The 18,901-nt window shown below is 35.8% G+C and overlaps 1 protein-coding gene and 1 long non-coding RNA gene across 6 annotated transcripts in view; both read right to left on the bottom strand.

The window, feature by feature from the left end:
• Positions 1-3,118: 3,118 nt before the first annotated feature.
• LOC109014243 lies at positions 3,119-4,197 on the bottom strand. Its single transcript, XR_004802390.1, has 2 exons — positions 4,117-4,197; positions 3,119-3,483 (listed from the first exon to the last, which is right to left on the bottom strand). It is a non-coding gene; the product is annotated as an uncharacterized LOC109014243 (long non-coding RNA).
• An 82-nt stretch (positions 4,198-4,279) lies between these two features.
• LOC109014231 (pentatricopeptide repeat-containing protein At5g65560-like) overlaps positions 4,280-18,901 on the bottom strand; it is an 18,820-nt gene continuing 4,198 nt past the window's right edge. The window contains exons 1-7 of one of the 5 annotated variants that reach the window (XM_018996605.2): positions 11,797-12,090; positions 11,272-11,517; positions 10,670-10,762; positions 7,753-10,580; positions 7,533-7,647; positions 5,418-5,496; positions 4,280-4,701 (exon numbers count right to left, since the gene is read on the bottom strand). In XM_018996605.2, the coding sequence (XP_018852150.2) occupies positions 7,824-10,580; positions 10,670-10,762; positions 11,272-11,517; positions 11,797-11,907 (3,207 nt within the window). In that variant the 5' untranslated portion in view covers positions 11,908-12,090 and the 3' untranslated portion in view covers positions 4,280-4,701; positions 5,418-5,496; positions 7,533-7,647; positions 7,753-7,823. Of the gene's footprint in view, positions 4,702-5,411; positions 5,497-7,532; positions 7,672-7,752; positions 10,581-10,669; positions 10,763-10,963; positions 11,252-11,271; positions 11,518-11,796; positions 12,091-18,901 lie in introns of those variants that run through there. The other 4 variants (XM_018996603.2, XM_035693924.1, XM_018996604.2 and 1 more) reach the window with 4 other exon arrangements.

Below are 18,901 nucleotides of genomic sequence, written 5' to 3'. Positions count from 1 at the left end.
CTATTTTGCTGGATTGTGGAGGCATTCGTAGTGGTAGACGTTACTTTAAGTTCGAGAATATATGGCTGAAATCAGAAGGTTTTGTGGAGAGGGTTAAACAATGGTGGATTTCTTATCAGTTCAATGGTACACTCAGTTTCATTTTTGCGAACAAACTGAAAGCCTTAAAAAGAGACCTGAATGAGTGAAATAAACAGTTTTTGGAAACGTAAGGGAGAACAAAAATACCAAGTGGATGGAAATTCAGGAATTAGAAAGATTCCAAGCAGGAAGACCACTTTTTGAGGATGAGCAATCACAACGGGATGTATTGGTCACAGATCTTGAGAGGATTATTTTACAGGAAGAAATCTCTTGGCGACAAAAGTCGAGAGCACTATGATTAAAGTCAGGGGATCGGAGTACGAAGTTCTTCCATCGAATCGCAAACTTGCATAGGAAAAACAATAACATTGAGGTACTGAAAATTGAAGGGGTGGAGTGCAGGGAAGAGGAGGTTATTAAAGATCATGTTGTTGATTTTTTTGAGAAGCTTTTTACTGAGCAAGTGGGGTGGAGGCCTACTCTTGATGGTATGGTTTTTGACACTATTGAGACGGGGGATGTAGATAGGCTGGAGAGGGCTTTTGAGGAGGAAGATGTGTACGAGGTAGTAAGAAATATGGTAAAAGACAAGGCTCTCGAACCCGATGATTTCTCTATGGGATTTTTTCAAGAATGTTAGGAAGTGATAATAGAATATCTTATGAAGGTGTTTCAGGAGTTGTACTTGGTTGGAAATTTTGAGAAAAATCTCAACAACACTTTTCTTGCCTTAATACCTAAAAAGGTGGGGGCTAGTGAGATTATGGATTATCAGCCTATTAGCTTGGTGAATGGAATTTACAAGATTATTTCTAAAGTACTTGCTAATCGGTTAAGTGTGGTGTTGGGGAAGATTGTAACTAAGCCTCAAAATGCATTTGTAAATGGTAGATAGATTCTTGATGCGGTTCTAATTGCCAATGAATATATGGACAGTAGATTGAAGGCTGAGAGTCTAGCGATTATGTGCAAGTTAGATGTGGAAAAGACATATGATCATGGTAATTGGGATTTTCTCCTATATCTATTCGATAGGTGTGGTTTTGGGGAGAGGTGAAGGTCTTGGATTAGCTGGTGTATTTCCACGCAAGATTCTCTGTGTTGATCAATGGCAGTCCAGAGGGTTACTTTCCGAGCTCTTGAGGTTTGAAATAAGGGGATCCGTTATCTTCTCTACTTTTTGTTATGTTATGGAGGCATTGAACAGGATGATCTCGGCGTTGGTGGCTAATGGTTTTGTAGGAGGTTTTCAGGTGGGATCCTCGAGTAGGGGTATTACTACTATTTCTCATTTGTTGTTTGCAGATGATACGCTTATTATGTGTGAGGCTAATTCAGATCAGTTACGTGATGTGAAGGTGTTGCTTCTTTGCTTTGAAGTGGTATCTGGCTTAAAAGTGAACTATGATAAATCTGAGTTGATGCCGATTGGGGGAGTCCAAAATGTCCGAGAGTTGGCTAGGATATTGGGGTGTAAGATAGCGTCTCTTCCTATGACGTACCTGGGACTTCCGTTGGGTATAAATTCGAGATCGTGCTCGATTTGGGATACGGTGATTGAAAAAATAGAGAGGAGACTGGCAGGCTGGAAGAGAATGTACTTGTTGAAAGGGGGCCGGATTACGTTGATCAAGAGTACACTTTCTAATCTGCCTACTTATTTCTTATCCTTATTCCCTATACCGACAAATGTGGTAGGAAGACTTGAGAAGTTACAGAGAAATTTTATGTGGAGTGGTTTAGGAGAGGAATTTAAATTTCATTTAGTCAAGTGGGAGAATGTTTGTCGTCCTATCTCTAGTGAAGGGTTGGGTATTAAAAATTTGAGGTTACTTAATCGGGCATTATTTGGAAAATGGTTGTAGCGATATATTAAGGAACCAGAAACCTTATGGAAAGCAGTGATCGAAAACAAATATGGTGGTTCAGTGGAGGGTTGGTGTACTAGATAAGTTAGAGGCACCAATGGAGTGGGGCTATGGAAACATATAAGAAGAGGGTGGGAGGTTTTCCATCATCATACTCGGTTTTAGTTGGGAACAGGGTCCAGGATCAGATTTTGGAAGGATGTTTGGTGTGGTAACAGTGCGTTTCAAGATTTGTTTCCTAGATTGTTTCTGATCGCTAGTGACAAAGATGCCACAGTGGCAGAGGTTATGGGAATCTCGGGTGGGAGTATACACTGAAATATCAATTTCATCCGGGTGGCACAAGACTGAGAGGTGGAGAGATTTGTAGATTTGTATAGTCTGTTGTATTCGTGGCGTCCGAATATCCAGCATGAAAATGGTTTGTGGTGGACTCCTGTAGGGAGAGGGGTATTCACAGTTCGTTCCTTTTATAAGGTTCTCTCACAAGAACCTGAGATACAGTTTCCTTGGAGAAGGCTTTGGAAGAACAAGGCTCCACCCAAAGCTTCTTTCTTTGTGTGGACAACTGCCTTAGGCAAAATTCTCACTACGGATAATATGAGAAAAAGGAGGATAATCATTACAGATTGGTGCTGCATGTGTAAAAGCGGGAGAGAGTCGATGAATCATCTACTTTTACATTATGAGGTTGCTAGGTCTTTCTGGCATGAGGTGTTAGAAAGAATGGATCTAGCATGGGTGATGCCAGAATCTGTGGTGGAGATGTTGGCCTGCTTGACCTCCATTCGAGGAGTACAACAAATCAAAACAGTTTGGAAAATGATTCCAATTTGTATTATGTAATGCTTGTGGCAAGAGCGCAATGAGCGAACATTTGAAGACAAAGAGAGATCTATGGCATAGCTTAAAATTTTCTTTTTTAAAACTCTATGTACTTGGACAATTGTTGTGAACTTTAATAGCATGAATCTTCATGATTTTTTAGTTTCTATTGCGCCTACATCGATAGGGCATAATGATTTTTGTAATAGAAAGTTGGTGCCCATTTTTAATTAATAATACTTGTTTACTTATCAAAAAAAGAATAACACCTTCCATTTTGAGGTAAAAATTCACAAATAATATTTTTTTTCCAACTATTTTCTTCTAAGGGGTAAACTCAATGCCATCCCAACCTATCTTCTATTTTCGGAGAGGAAAAGAAAGGAGAAATAATGAATAAAGAATAAATAAATAAAGAATAGAGAAAAATCTCCCCCCGCCCACCGAGGGGGGGGGGGGACTCAATTGTGGGAGCAGTCAAGATCACCTGTCCGGTTAGAAACATACATGAGAGTGTACATAATGCCCACTTTGATTTACTCATCCACTCTATGAGACCGATAGCCTTCTTGGTGGTAGCTCTATTTTGACTTTCCCGTTCTTTATTCACTTCGTTGGTCAGAACAGAATTGGAGTACTTCTCAACTTGTTCAAGAATTCTGCTTCTTTACTTCTTTGTCTTCAATTTCCCAATGATTTTCTCCAACTGCAAAAAATATAGTTCAGGTTGATGGGTTGTTCAGGAATGACAAGTAATTGCAGCAACGGAATGAGCAATCGAGTTGCTAAGCTCTAGATATTAAAATTGCTAATCAAGTTGCTAGGCCCGGTTTGAATACACAAACATATCTCATATTATCTCATCATTACAATTTTCTCAAATTTCCACATAAAATATAATAAACAATTCAACTTTTTCAAATACTAAAACAATAATAATATTAAAATTTATATTATAACAATATGTTATTCAATTTTCAATAAAACATCTCATCTCATCTCATTTGAATTGCGTAACCAAACAAAGATTCTCATTTTAATACCTTCGTTTCACAAATATTAACCAAACCTTAATTCCTGCCTTTCTCATATCACCGTCATCATCTTTGAACTTAATTTTCATATTCAATGGTGGACATTGGATAGTGAAAATGTTTAATCTTATCTCATCTTATCATTACAATTTTTTCAAATTTTTACATAAAATATAATAAACAATTCAACTTTTTCAAATCTTAAAACAATAATAACATTAAAAATTAATACTCTAACAATATTTTATTCAACTTTTAACTTTTATCTAAAACCATATCATCTCATCTCACTATCCAAACCGTACCTTAGTTTAGGGTCAGCAAATGAATATGTTATCTGTGGTTTTCCATACTTTGAGACAACTATTTTAGATGCAAAAGCTACAAGCTCAACAGATCAAAACATTATTGAAACAAATAGAGGATTAGTACACAAAATTAACTCGACTACTGATGATAAAACTTGCCTGATTTATTGAATTTGGCTTCTGAGCACTCGTGATGCTGATTTGTTGAGTATAGAAGACAATTCAACCCCTAGGGGTTGGCTCAAGTGTTAAAGGCCTTTGGCTTGGGGGTATGCTCCCTCCAAGTCTAAGGTTAAAATCCCCTTGGACCCAAACAATTTCCAGGGGCCATCGGATTGGGGGATTTTTCTCCTTGAATTACCCGAGATGCACTTGCGGGAAACTCCTTTTTGAGGGCCTATGCACCCTGAGATAGTCGAGACGCTGTTCCTAAACATCCGGTGCCAATCAAAAAAAAAATCTTTCCGCAGCTCATCAAAAGCTCAAATGCCAAAACAGAGGACGATAGGCTGCATTTGGATGATTTTAAACCAGCCATATTCTTCTCTCCACTAGAAATTTGAATCTTCACACTTTTCCTTCCTGCATGCAATATGCAAAAAGAACAGTAGGAATAATTTCCATTATAGCATAACTAGTGCGCAAAAAATGCCTAACTTGGGCATCAGCAGGATTAACTTTTCTTTTTAAAGTTTTTTATAGAAGTTCCTGGGACAAGTTTTAAATGGTGGATGAACAGAGAAAAGTTAGTAATGCACAAACGGCAAGATAAATAACCAGGTTCGCGGTGTTTCATTTTAAGGGAATTTGAACATGATCAGGTGAGATAGGTAGCACACCTGTCTAACATGGGTAATTATTCAATTTTCAAGTGTATCCTGATGTATGTTTCTCACGTGTACAAGGAATCATGTTAAGAATGTAAACATCGCAATCTGGCACTCTATGACTTGAACCATTAGAAATCCACCTTTCTTCGTTGAACATCATACATAGGTAGTGCAGTAAGTCCAGCCGATCTCAAATATTGAGAGAGAGAGAGAGGGAGGAAGTAGCAGTAGCACATGGACTACACAATGAAAACAGATTCTAACGCAAAAATGGCTAAAACCCAAGGTTTCACAAAGTCAGCAGCCTTGCCTTATGTATACGGCGTGTTGAGCTTGGACCTACCTTTCGCAAATAATTCCAGTAAACGTCAAGAAAAGGAGTGGAAGTAACAGCAGCCAATGACACAAGCAATTCTAACAATTTTAAGTGTCTATAACCTGGCATGTTCTTTGAAAGAGCACCCTTACCTTGTAATACTTGCTTGGAAATGGCCCTACTGTTACATAAGCATTTGTTTGCCCAAGTTGTGTGCTAAAACTCTTCTCTCTGCATCAAGAAGAGATTCGTTGGAAGTGTTAAAAGAGAGATTTTACCACATTGCAGCATAATGAAGAAGGTCATCGCAAAACATTTGTTTTTCTGAACATGTTTTAGGAACATATTTCGAATTAGCGCTATAAACCATAAATAACAAGCAATTTCTTTTTTTATAATTAATAAGAGAATTTCATTACCAAGAATAGGCAAAGCCCAAGTACACAAGAAATATATAAGAGGAAATACCTACATTCACACTAGAAACATAAAAAGACTAAAGCAAAACAAGAAAATATTTTTTTTGATAAGTAATCAAGAAGTTTTATTCATAATAATAGGCAAAGCCTAAGTACACAGGGAGTATACATGAGAAAATTATCTCCATTCAATACAAGAGCCTTAGCCCAACAACTCAAGGTACTAAAGAAAAACTCCCTAAGTTCTCCCATTTGAGCGTTCTTTATCTTTAAAGCACCCCCATTCCTCTCCAACCGTAAGCACCACATCAAGCACAAATGAATCATCTTCCATATGGCAGTAATATGTTGACTCCCCTCAAAACCTTTCCAACATGCAAGAAGATCCACCACTTGCTTGGGCATCACTCAATCAATACCCGACTTACCAAAAATCTCATTCCACAAAGTCTTGGCCACCTCACAATGAAGAAAAAGATGGTTAATAGATTCACCATCTCTCTTGCACATGAAGCACCAATCTACTACACACATTCCACGCTTTCTTAAGTTATCCATGGTCAGAATTTTACCAAGATACACCAACCAACAGAAAAACGCCACCTTACTAGGTAACTTAACTCTCCAAATGCTTTTCCAGGGGTAATCATAGACACAATGACAAGTTAGCGCCTTATAAAAGGAGCTAACCGAAAATCTACAGAACTTTTTCATTTTTTTAAAATCAAATCATGCTGAAAAGAGTCAGACTTCTTACCAAGTTGTTCCCTTTCCCCTTTTCAGTTCAGACCCTATTCAATTGGCTCCAAGAAGTACATTAAAGAGAGAGAAGGAATTTTTAAAAATATATTTCCTCCTAAAGAGAGAAAAGGACAAAATGCAAGGATCAAGAAGAAGTGACATGATTTTTTAAAACAGTATAAGAAGAAGCAGAGAGAGAATCACACGCATGCTTATGATCAACAATAACAAGCATTTTAATCAACCGTTTCCTCTAATTTCCCTTCATTTAACCAGAATACTAGCGTCCTAATAGTATTATGTTATATGGGGGGAAGCATGTGGAGGAGAGTGGGAAGAGAGATCCTTCAGGCTAGAAAGATGTGATTCCCAAAGACAGGAAACTCAATTGGTCTGGGATGGCACCTAAGTCTTAGAAGAACATAAGCAAGTGGGCCTCCTCTTCAGCTTTTTACTCGGCTCTCAAATTATCTCCACCTAGAGAGTGAATGTACAATCTTGCATCAGAGGATTGTAGTATCAAAAAGGTGAAATTTTAATTGCACAGCTAGAAATAATGGAAGAAATTCCCAGTATCTTTATGGTTTCTCAATTTGGAATTCAAGTTCAAATGTGGAAGCTTTAATAAATCATGGTGTAGTTACAACTAGAATTCCCAAAGGCTGTTTGTGGGGAAATACCCCTTAGGAAGCTTTATAGGTCTGTGACTTTGTCAGAAACCACATTTAGGAGCTGTTTGATATCAATAATATGAACTGCAGTAATTTAATCAAGCATATATTCAAAAGCTCTCATCAAATAATCCATAAAATTTTGTGATCATGGGTAGCAGTCTATGGTATGACCCAATTGGCTTTCAAAAGGACCAAAAATTTTCTTTTGACCCCAGATTGCCTAGCTAGGTTGCATGTGGAATGTGACTGGCAAGCACTAGTAGTCTAAGAAGGCTATAATCAATGACAAAAGGAACAAAACTTTTATTCCCTGGCAAGACAAATGAACCAAAACAATAATGATAAGACGGTCCTAAGAAAACTAGAACAGAACAAGAAAGTTACTTGAAAGATATGGTGAAAGCAATAATAAATCTCTGAATGTGAACTTTACCTAAACATGACTGTAAGGCTACTTTAGAACCACATTTGTGTACACTAAGCCTTCTGATTTAATCTGAGGTCCGAGATTCTTTAAATAGTATGCCAGACGCACGATCATCTGTCATCTTCTTGTAATTAAGAAATCATACCTGAAAATCAAATTATTGACATAAAAACGGAAAATGAAGGAAACAGAAAAGGTAAGAAGAGTTAGAAGCACGTCTGCTTACCCACTGTATGATGGCAAGATTGAAAGGCATTATTGGTCCCATTTAACAGACGTTCATACTTCATCGTCAATCTATGTCCTTTTTAACTTGTCAGATATTTCAGATGTTTCAATGGATTTGTCTAATTTAGACAGCTCTCTGGCCAAGATTAAATATGTATAAGAATTGAGAATGCAATTTCTGGCCTCCATAATGTGCAGAAGCTTCATACATGGATCTACTTGCCCTTCCTTCAGCAATCCATCAACCAATACTGTCCAAACAATCTCATCATTATTCCATCCTTTCTCAAGCATGCTCTTAAAAAAACTTTGAGCCTCTTCTACCCGACTTGCACTGCAGAGAGCACAAATAAGTGCTTTGTAGATTGATAAGCGGGGCTCCAAGACTCTAATTGTCATTTTGTTGAAGATTTTCAGAGCATGGTCCAGTTCTAAGTTCTTGCAATGAGCAACCAGCATTGAGTCGTAAATTTCTTGATTAGGACACAAGCCTCTCTCCTTCATGTTTTCCATCAATTGACTTGCCTCCCAAGATCTGCCTTCTCTGCACAAGCCTGTCACCAGAGTACTGTAGGTATCAACAGTAGGGTCACATCCATTCTCTGACAATCTAGTTAAGAAATTACATAAAACTTCAAAATTGGTATATCTCTCGTCTGAGCTGCAATTGTACACTGCTTCATGTTGTGCCACAGCCTTTTCTGTGAGCAACTTATACTCCCTTTGCAACCCTTTCAACAACACACACAATGTTCTGTAGTTGGGTTTGCAGCCCATGTTAATCATTCTCCTAAGAAGTAAGAATGCATGATCTAGCTTACCATGCATAACAAAACCGTCCATAAGTGATGTATATGTCACCTCATCGGGAACCAATCCTTTCCTCTCCATTTCTTCAAGTAACCCCTCCGCATCATCAGCTTTTCCCTCTAGACATAACCCATAAATAAGTAAACTATATGTGTACAGATTTGGTGAGCAATTTCTTTTTTCCATTTCATGGGATATCTTGAATGCAAGCTCAGTCCTACCATTTCTACATAGCCCATCAATCAAAGATGTGTAGGTAATGACATTAGGCTGTAAGCCTTGCTCTGCCATCTTGATACAAGTCTTTTCAGCTTCAGAAAAGCGATTATCTTTGGACAACCCACTGACAATGGCATTGTAGGTTTCAACACTTGGATGGCAACCACTTTCCTCCATCTTCTCAAACAATGTTAGGGCAATATCTAACTTACCCACTGTACAGTATCCACTTATCATAGCAGTGTAACAGACCTGGTTTGGACTAATACCTCTTTTCTCCATTTCATGGAAAAGACTAGATGCAAGATCCAACTTGCCACCCTCACAAAACCCCGAGATAAGTTTGCTGTAGGTCCACTCATCTGGTTCACAACCACTCTCCTTCATCAACTCCAATAGTCTAATAGAATTGTTCGTGTTTCCTAATTTAAGGTACCCATTGATGAGTGTGTTGTATGTAACCACGGTTGGAGGGGGACCAGCTTTGAGCATTTTGTTGAAAAGGACCATTGCCTTCTGAACATCACCCAGCAAGCAAAATCCTTTTATAATCTCGTTGTATGTTTGAACATTCAGTGCCATACGATGGCCTTCCATCCAATAAAAAATCTTCAACGCAACACCAAATCTTCCTCCAGCACAAAACTCATTTATCAAAGCATTAAATGTTACTGTGCTTGGAACCAAACCATTCCTCAACATCTTGTGGTATATCCCAATTGCAATCTCATGTTTCCCAGCTCGAAACAACCCACTAATCAATGCTGTATGTGTGTGAACATTGAGAATACATCCCCTCTTCCTCATACTTCCAGCCAGCTCAATCGCATCATTCACACGCTGAGCTTCACATAAGGAAGTAATTGGAACCGTATAAGTATACACAGTTGGCTCAATCCCTTTCTCAATCATTGCTTCAATCATGTCCAATGCCTCGTCCACCCGCCCATCATTGCATAGGCCATTAATAAGGGTTGAGTATGTAACGGAATTTGGGTCACACCCCTTCATCACCATTCTATCAAAAACCCCAAAAGCTGCACTCAAATTACCATTCCTACAGTGTCCAAGAATCAAAGATGTATATGTAAACACATCTGGGCACATATCATACTGAAAAACCTTACTCAAAACCAACTCTGCCTCTTGCACCTTACCCTTCTTACATAATATATTAATCATAGTATTGAATGTCAGCAAACTTGGCCTAATCCTGCTGTTCAACATCTTATAATATACATCTTGTGCTACAAAAACCATATCAAATTTTCCCAACTGAATTAAAAGCGTATTGAAGCTATACAGAGTAAATTCAAAACCAGTTCCACTTATCTCGTTGAAATATGACATAGCCCGCTTGAGATCGTCCTCATTCTGACAAGCTTTGATCATAAGGATTCTCACGTGGTCTGCTTTCGCAAATTGGCGGTCCTGCACAAGCCTATTGAGCATCGATATAAAACAGCTCATATCACGTACGTAGAAATGCCGGTTAGAGACCCAATAGAAGAAGCGCAAGGCTGAGTCTGTGTTGTTATGGATTTCAAGGATCTTGGATACATGGTAGGGTTTGAGTTTGGGGCTCAAGGTTTTGAGTTGGGGGTTCTTTTCCCATTGGGGACCAGAGAGGATGTTACAAATTTTGGAGACTAGATTAGGGGGAGGGTCTTCAAAGGGTGTGAACGAAAAGTTGGGTTTGGATGAGAATCCCCGAAAATGGTGGGAACCCGATTGAGAAAGGAGGTTTCGAAGGTGAATCGAAGATGAGGTTTTGATGGGTTTTCTCATAATTTGTACCTTCAGGAAGGCATAGAAACAAAAATTAGTATGATATAACAAACAATTTTACAACCCCCTAAAAAGGTTAAAAAGACAATGCTGCTTACAATTTGACTCTCTGCAAGAATCTCACGCGGGACATTAAGTGGAAGGTTCGTTGAGGCCACAACACTTTTCACAAAGCTTAGATATTGCAGGAACTATTCAAGAAAAAATTAAAACAATTATTTCACCACAACGTTTTTTGACAAGTAAAAAAAATTAGCACCACAACTTGACATTATATTTTTACATATGTTATTAAATTGCATTCCTCTCTTGTCCAAACTTTAGCAATATTTTTTTATCACTTTTCCTTCTAAGTCACCAGAAACAAGCCGCTGTTTCTCATAAAGCCTTACATGTTTGGTCTTGGGATTGATTACGTTCTCCTTTCTTATGGAAGCGATGGCTGGCGCATAGAGTACAGATTGAAAAACTATTTCACCCGGCAATTCAGCTCAGAAAGAGAGGCACCATGATGAAATAATAGATGCTACAAATAATCGCATACATCAGGAGTAGAGCCTACACTTAGCTGTAGTTTCCTCATTTAACTATAGCTAATTGTCGCCCATTTTAGACGGAACTAATATTTTGAAAAACACGTCAATAGAGGACAAGCAAACATTTCCAAATCATTACCATACAAAAATATAATGCTTATTACCTCTGTTATAAAGCATGAAGATGGTAATGAATCCAAGTCTTTGTCAAAGTTTCTCTTATAGAATTCAAATTTCTCAGCTGGTAAGGCCGACACATAGGGTGCTGCAGCAGTGGACTCAGTGGACTCATATCGATTGCCCGGAAACGAGGTGTCCTTCAAGTTTACTTGAGTTGAATATTTGATGACATGACTCCTTCTAGCACTTAACACAGAGTACCAACGACTCCTGGACTCACTCTCTCCCACCTACTACGGATCAGAAACATCAAGATATCATGCCCAAAGAAAATGGCAATCGACACACATATAGAGACACGCAAAAGGGCATTAGCACGCATAAAAGAGAAACCGCAAATCTACATTTCGACAATATTTCACTCAAAACGTCTTAAAACTGGAATTTCCGACCAAAATTTAAATGTGTATATATATATATATATATATATATATATATTCGTTTCTTTTAAACAGTTTTTAAGAACTATTGATTAGAAAGTTTATCGATCAGAGAACCGAAAAGCATACGGAATCAAAAAGTCGTGAGGAGCAGGAAATCGGAGCGGCGGCGTTCCTGTAACGTGCGCCATCGCCGGTCTGCAAGAAACCGGAGAGAGAGCTTCGTGAGAGCCCGTGCATATGGAAGAAACTACTGAAACAACCAGAGAGGAAGGGAGGGCCCCGGGAGGGTTTTGGGAAGATCCTGAAGATTGGGCTAATACTCTCCGCTCCAGCCTTCTTCACGTTTTCAGAACTAGCCTCTTATTCCTTGCGTTTTGATTTTGGCTCTTGGTCTCAAGGAAAGGAAAAAAATGGTATACATTTGGTAGACGTGTCACGTTTAGGTCTCCATGTACCTCCTAACCTCCTAACTGGGAAGTGTATTTTAGGGTTTTGCTATTTATTATTTTCCTATATCACACCTTATATATTTAAAAAAAAAATTTAAATTATTTTTTTTAAATTTTTATTCTTTTTAAATTTATTAAATTTTTCTACTCATCATCCATATATTACACATTTAGTAAACTTAAAAAATAAATAAAAAAGTAAAAAATATGGTGTTTAGTATATGGAAATTATGAATATAATTTTTCAGAAATTTTTTTTTTAATTTTATTCTTTTTAAACTTATTGAATTCTTCTACTCATTATTTATATACTATACATTTGATAAGATTAAAAAATAAAAATAAAAATATGATATGTGGTATATAGAAATGATGAATATAATTTTTCAAGAAGTGTAATTTGTTTGATGAGACAATTACTCGATTACAGTTTTATCCTTATGATTTGTTTTGGACTGTATATTTATGTTGTGATTGTTTGTCTACTGTCTGGTTTTTTTGGTCTTTTGGTCAGTAAAGTTAGGATGCAACTAACTACCTTTCTAAGAGTATTAGCATTAGAATTAGAATAGGCAAAGGCAAATTTAGAATTTAGCTTATATCATATGTTTTGCTCTTTGTTTATTCCATTCAAAACCTAATCATATATTTGATTATCCATCTATTAGCTAAAATTGTAAAAAAATATTATTAATTTAATATTTTTTATTTTTTTATCTAATTTAAATGTAACATACTAGTTTTGGATTTAGGGTATATAAGTAAATTTTCTAGTAAATTTTTTCTATTATTATTATGATTATAGTTTTTTCAGATTTTAGAGTTTTGGTTGAATTTAAATTTTATTCTTCCTATCCTCACCCGTAACCTTCATCCCTATCTTTCGAATTTGTAATCCTAACCTCATCTTTTGATTTTAGTCTTTATTTAAACACTTTAAACTTCAAAACACGTACGTTTCTCGAAATTAGTTGTTAACATTGAAACCGACTCTGTTGATGAGCAATTTTTCTCCACTCCGCACGTCTCCACTCTCGTGCATATGCACGTCTCTATTCCTCTAGGTTTCCTTTTATTTTTCTATATTTTCTACATTTATAAATTTTGTTTACCCCATATACGAGAGGAGAAACTCAAAGCCGTGAGCCACCCCACTGGAACTTCTCCACATCATGAGCCTTTCCCCACTCTCAACCACCATGTAAGGCCAAGAGTTCCCCAAACACAGTAAGCCTCTGATCCACCCTCTTCGCGAAATTATTTGTTTGTGAACCTCTGTTTTCTATGTTCGAAACAGAGTCGTCGCCCTCCTCCACAGTAGCCACCTCAAGAGGCACCGAACCACCTATCCGACGACACAGAAACCGCCGACCAGTGTAGCCCCGTTGAGCCCACTCCCTTCTGGTAAGCCCACCGCCATCGACCACTAGTTTCTCTCCTTAACTCTTTGGTTTTACAGTTCTCTCTCTCTCTCTCTCTCTCTCTCTCTCTCTCTCTCTCTCTCCCACTTCCAGTCACCCAAAGCTACAATCGCCTCAACCCCCTCCCTCGGTGAGTTTTGGCCCCGTGAGCCTCTCTCCCACTTCCACAAGCCCTCTATTTCTCTCACATGACATTTCTTTGCTCTGTCAGTGTATTTTGGCTTCTTAAGTTCTTAAGGAACCTTTGATTCACAAACGGGCCTGGGCTCATTTTGATAAACTAGTGTTTTAAAAGGTCATATGGCCCTTGTTTTAACTTGTTCGGTGTTTATATCTGGTGGACTAATTTCCTTGTGGGCTGAGCTTGAGGTTTAGACATGTAATAGATTTGTATTTTAAATTGGGCTTGACTTTATTATATTTCAATAATTGTTTTAGTGATTTTATTGAGCTTAATATCTCTGGTTGAGTTTAGTTTTATTAAATAAATATATTAGTCATAAACTCATTTTTATAAGGAAATGCTTAAAGAATTTGAAATGTATTTTAAAGCATATTATTGAGCCTAATATTTTATTAAAATTCATTTGTTTATTTAGTAGAATTTTAATAAAATTATTATATTAAGAATATTTAAACAATATTAGTATTTATTAGGTTTCTTATAAGATTTAATAATTATATTAAGAAATGAAACTTAGTTTAAGAATTGAAGTTTTAGGAATTATTTTAAAATAACTCAAATATTCTACTAAATTATAATATGTTATTAGTATGTAAGTAATTTAAATACTAAGATTTATTGATTATGATGTTACACAAAGATTTATTTGGTTATCTTTTAGATTGTGAATTTAATTTAGTAGGATATTAGTAAATATTGTTTCCAAATAAATTTAGTGATAGTTATTATTGCATATAGGTGTCGAGTTACGAAGTGTTATTCAAGAAGAAGAGCAGCGAGATAAGTAATTTGATCATAAATTAGAATCATCACAGTTCAACTTACATATAAGTATTATTCAAGCCAGTTCATTGACAACCATTATTTATGAACCACTAATGTCATATGCAAACATGTCATCCACCACAGCATACGATCATGTCATTCCACATCATGTTCAAATTTATAAATTATAATTATGTATGTATCATGTCATGCATCTCATGTGTATAAGACACATAAGCTATCTTAAGTTCAAGTGCAATATAGGATAAGATCAATTAATTAGATGGCCATTCAGATGCATGGTACCAATGCAAATTCAGTTTTCAGGGTGGATGTGCAAGCCACTGGTTCAAGCGTGGTCCACCATAGTATGCCAGAATACTATCAGTGACTCTTCTTGCGGCCGCGGGATGTGGGGCCGGTGCACAACCTCGCACACATGGTTAAATGTGTTGGTCAGTCAGATAAATTAGTTAAATCAGATAAATTAGTCAGTTAAATCAGTCATATATAGCATAAGTATCAGTATGAACACTCGTGAATTTTAAACTCTCAACATGAAATTTTTTATGAAAACCTTATATTTATTATGTTTACGTTGTGATGAATTTCTTGCTGAGTCTTCGATTCATTTTAGTTTTTTTTCATGTTTTTAACCACCCAGGTGAGAATGATGAATACGAGCAGACAGGCCAGGAATTGAAGGAGCAGTTAATTTTAGTTTCAGACTTTCTAAAATAAAACATGTTTTTATGACATGAATTTATTCAGTTTATTCATTTAATATGTTTGTAAGACATTTTATTAGACCTTTTTCTACAAAATAAATTTCTAATTTCATTTATGAAATTTGAGATCTCTTGCCAGGTTTATTTTTATGAAAAATACGTGACACTCATAGCCTACGAGAAATGGGTGTTACATTAAATTTTTCATATTTTACAATTATATCGATCGTATGCTAATTAATAATCAAATTATAATTAAATTATTATCTAAACAATCATATTTTCAATGATCATATTTAACACTAATAACTATAAAATTTGTGTCTCATCTGCAATTCTGTTGAAGAAACCGCCTATCATCTTTTTCGAGTGCCCTTGCTCTAAAATTATTTGGAGACAATCAACATGGCCCCTTAGCATCTCAGCTATAGGTCACAATCTTCAAACTTGGATTAGGTGCATATTGGATTCGGTTCATAACCTTCAAATTTGGATACTTAAATCCACAAGTTTCAAATTTTTGTTGTGATTGCTATGGATAACTTATAGTTTTATAGAAATCAGATTATGCATGACTCTCTAAACCTCTCTATAGAACAATTTGTTGTTAAACTAAATGATTCTTATAGCGACCATTGTAATGCATGAGATTCGACTGGAAAAAATAAAGGGGTAGAAAAAAGATGGATTCCCCCTCCCATAGGTAAATTCTCAATCACCTTTGATGTGGCGGTAATACCATGTGGTAGCACCCCAATTGTAGTTTGCAAATCACACACAGGGGAGATAATTTTCATAGTGGCCGAACATATAAGAATTTGCAACCCAAATCTAGGGGAAGCAAGGGCAGCGTTTTCAGGAGTTAAAGAAGCACATTCCATAAATATATTGAACATCTCAATTGAAGGGGATTCTCAAAGAACGTTATCAGCATACACAGAGTTAGAAAAAACTCAAGACTGGATAGCAGAATGTACCATAAGTGACACAAGATTGGAAAGTAAAAAAAATACATTGATCTCATAATCGATATGCGCATGCCATTGCAAAATGGGTAGCTTCCAATAATATTACTAGCAGCATTCCTCTAATTAAAGTTTCGCAGTGTTTGTTAGATTTCATAGTAGGAAAGAACCCCCGTTATTGTCTCTTATTCTTTATATTAACTTCTATTTTTTGAACTGATGTATCTATTTTATTTGCGTTAATGAATTGTCTTCTCTGAGAAAAACAATTATTGATGCAGACAATATCTTCAAAAATCAACAAGGCATTCATCCAATGTCCTAGGCCGGTTTTAGACCTGAAAAAAACTCGAGGGAAAAAGCGGTACTGTGCATGAGCCCTGTGAAAAATAATGAATAAAATAACTTTTGGCTAAGCTTCTATCGAGAGAAATAACTAAGGGCTTATGTGGAGAGAGAGAGAGATAGGGGGGAGATAAATTATTTATAAATTATTTAATAAATGGGAAAGATTAACCATACAAATATGTGGAATTACTGTAACTTGTAAGCAAAAAAATTGCGTTTGTCTATTCCAATTAGGGGTGTAAATTCAAACCGAAAAATCGGTCCGGACCGGACCGATTTTACCGGTTTTGAACCGGTCCGGTCTAGGACCGGTTCTTAGAATGTAAAAATCGGCCGGTTCCGGTTTTAGGATTTTTCAGACCGGACCGGTTGATAAAAAATATATATAAAAAATAATATTTGTATTATTGTATATATAATTTTTATACAAAATATTATATATATATTAATATATATAAGTTTTATATATTATGTATAATTATAAATTTCACATAATTATAAATTTTTATGTGAAATTTATATATATATATAATTATATATATTCATATATGAAATAATTTCTTATTATAATTTATAAATTATTACATAAAATGTTAATACTAAATCACTAAAAGTTTATAACTAATACTAATAGTCTAATATAGACTAATGACTATAGTTATACTTATAATTAATACTACAAGTTTATAACTAATACTAATATTAAATATATAGTTTATAACTAATACTAATATATAACTTATAACTATACCAATAGTCTAATATTAATACTATTATATAGTCTAAGATATTTATAAAAGTATAAAACAATTTTTTTTTTAAATCAAATTTTTTTTTATAAACAAATTTTTAATGATAAATTGTGAAATTTACATTTTAAAAAAAATTGAAAAATCGGACCAGACCGGACCAAAAATCGGTAAAATCGGAGGTACCGGTTTAGGAGGGTAACCGGTGTATAATCGGTTTTGGAAAATATAAAACCGGTACATACCGGTTTAGTCCTAGATTTTGTCTAAAACCGGACCGAACCGAACCGATTACACCCCTAATTCCAATGTAGACAATTTAGTGGAGTTGTTAGCTAACTTTTAGTTTGCATTTACATTTGGCTACACCAATACTAATGCTCTAGAGATTGTATTGTCATGCTAACCACTAAAGAATTCTTTTACTTGGAAGTCGGTATGCAAAGTACACCCTCTATTTTATCGACATAAGAAGACTTGGCTAGTAATATATTTTAAATTTATTTTTTTCTAGCAAATCAAGTATTGTCATGTCAATTAAATAGAGGGTGTGCTTTATACACTGGCACTCGCTTTCAAATATAAAATTTCAATACTAAAATCATGTCATATTAAGATGGCATTTGTCCTCATATTTTTTTTTCCTGAGCTTGCTAAATAGATTAATATCACTGTTATTCTTTAGTCCTGTTTTTTATATGATCCTCTTGAGAAGATGTCAAATTTCTAAAATTTTGCCAAGAAAGCAAAAGCAAAGTCTTATAAATATATCAACATTTGTTATTAGGATGACATGGTTTAAAATGAGAAGAAGAAATATTTGTATATTTTAGGAATGAGCAACGATACTCTTCATTATAATCCTAATTGTTCTAGACGTGCTTCTGTTTCTGGTTCTCTGATCTCAACCAGTCATGCTTTTTTCTCAATTGTGTCATTTCTAACTGTTAGATCCTAGATCGAATGATGTAGATGAGTCTGATTATTATCACTTAATATATATCATGTTAATGCTTAAAAATAACGCAATAGGTTGGAAGGGGGGAAAAAGTCATTACCGGCCCGCTGAGACTATTTGGGCCTTGATCGGTGTGATTTGGAACACCTGATGGTGGTTTGGTGCAACTGAATGGTGTTCGTGCATACATCCAAGGCAATGAATAAAAAATAAATGCAGGAAAAATAAAAAAAAAAGATGGAAATACACAAATTTATATGATTCGACATAATGCCTACATCCACGGGAGTTTGAGGATGAGAAAATCTACTATAATACAATTATTTTACAGTCTCTCATAGTATCTTATCCTTACTGTACAATGAAAATTAGAAGTCTATCTTATTGGAGAGATGATATTGCTGAAGTCTTTGTCGTGAGGTTGAAGAAGCTCTAAAAATTGTAGTCTGGCCAAAAAGTCATATGGAAGAAGCCCTCAAAAGTCCCTCTCAAATCGTCTTGTTTCCCTATTTTATTTTCAATATCTCATTCCTTCATGTTACATCATCTCTCATTTCCCTCCTGACATATTGTCATTCCTCTCTTATTTTGTTGTCTTCTAGTGGAGGCCCTTCATCTTGGGCTGGGCTTAGAAACTCATTGTGAGTTTAAAATATTTGATCCC

The sequence above is a fragment of the Juglans regia genome, chromosome 9, assembly GCF_001411555.2.
Source record: "Juglans regia cultivar Chandler chromosome 9, Walnut 2.0, whole genome shotgun sequence".
NCBI classification, from domain to species: Eukaryota; Viridiplantae; Streptophyta; class Magnoliopsida; order Fagales; family Juglandaceae; genus Juglans; species Juglans regia.
The sequence above is the reverse complement of the archived record's forward strand: the minus strand, read 5'-3'. Positions and strand labels throughout refer to the sequence as shown.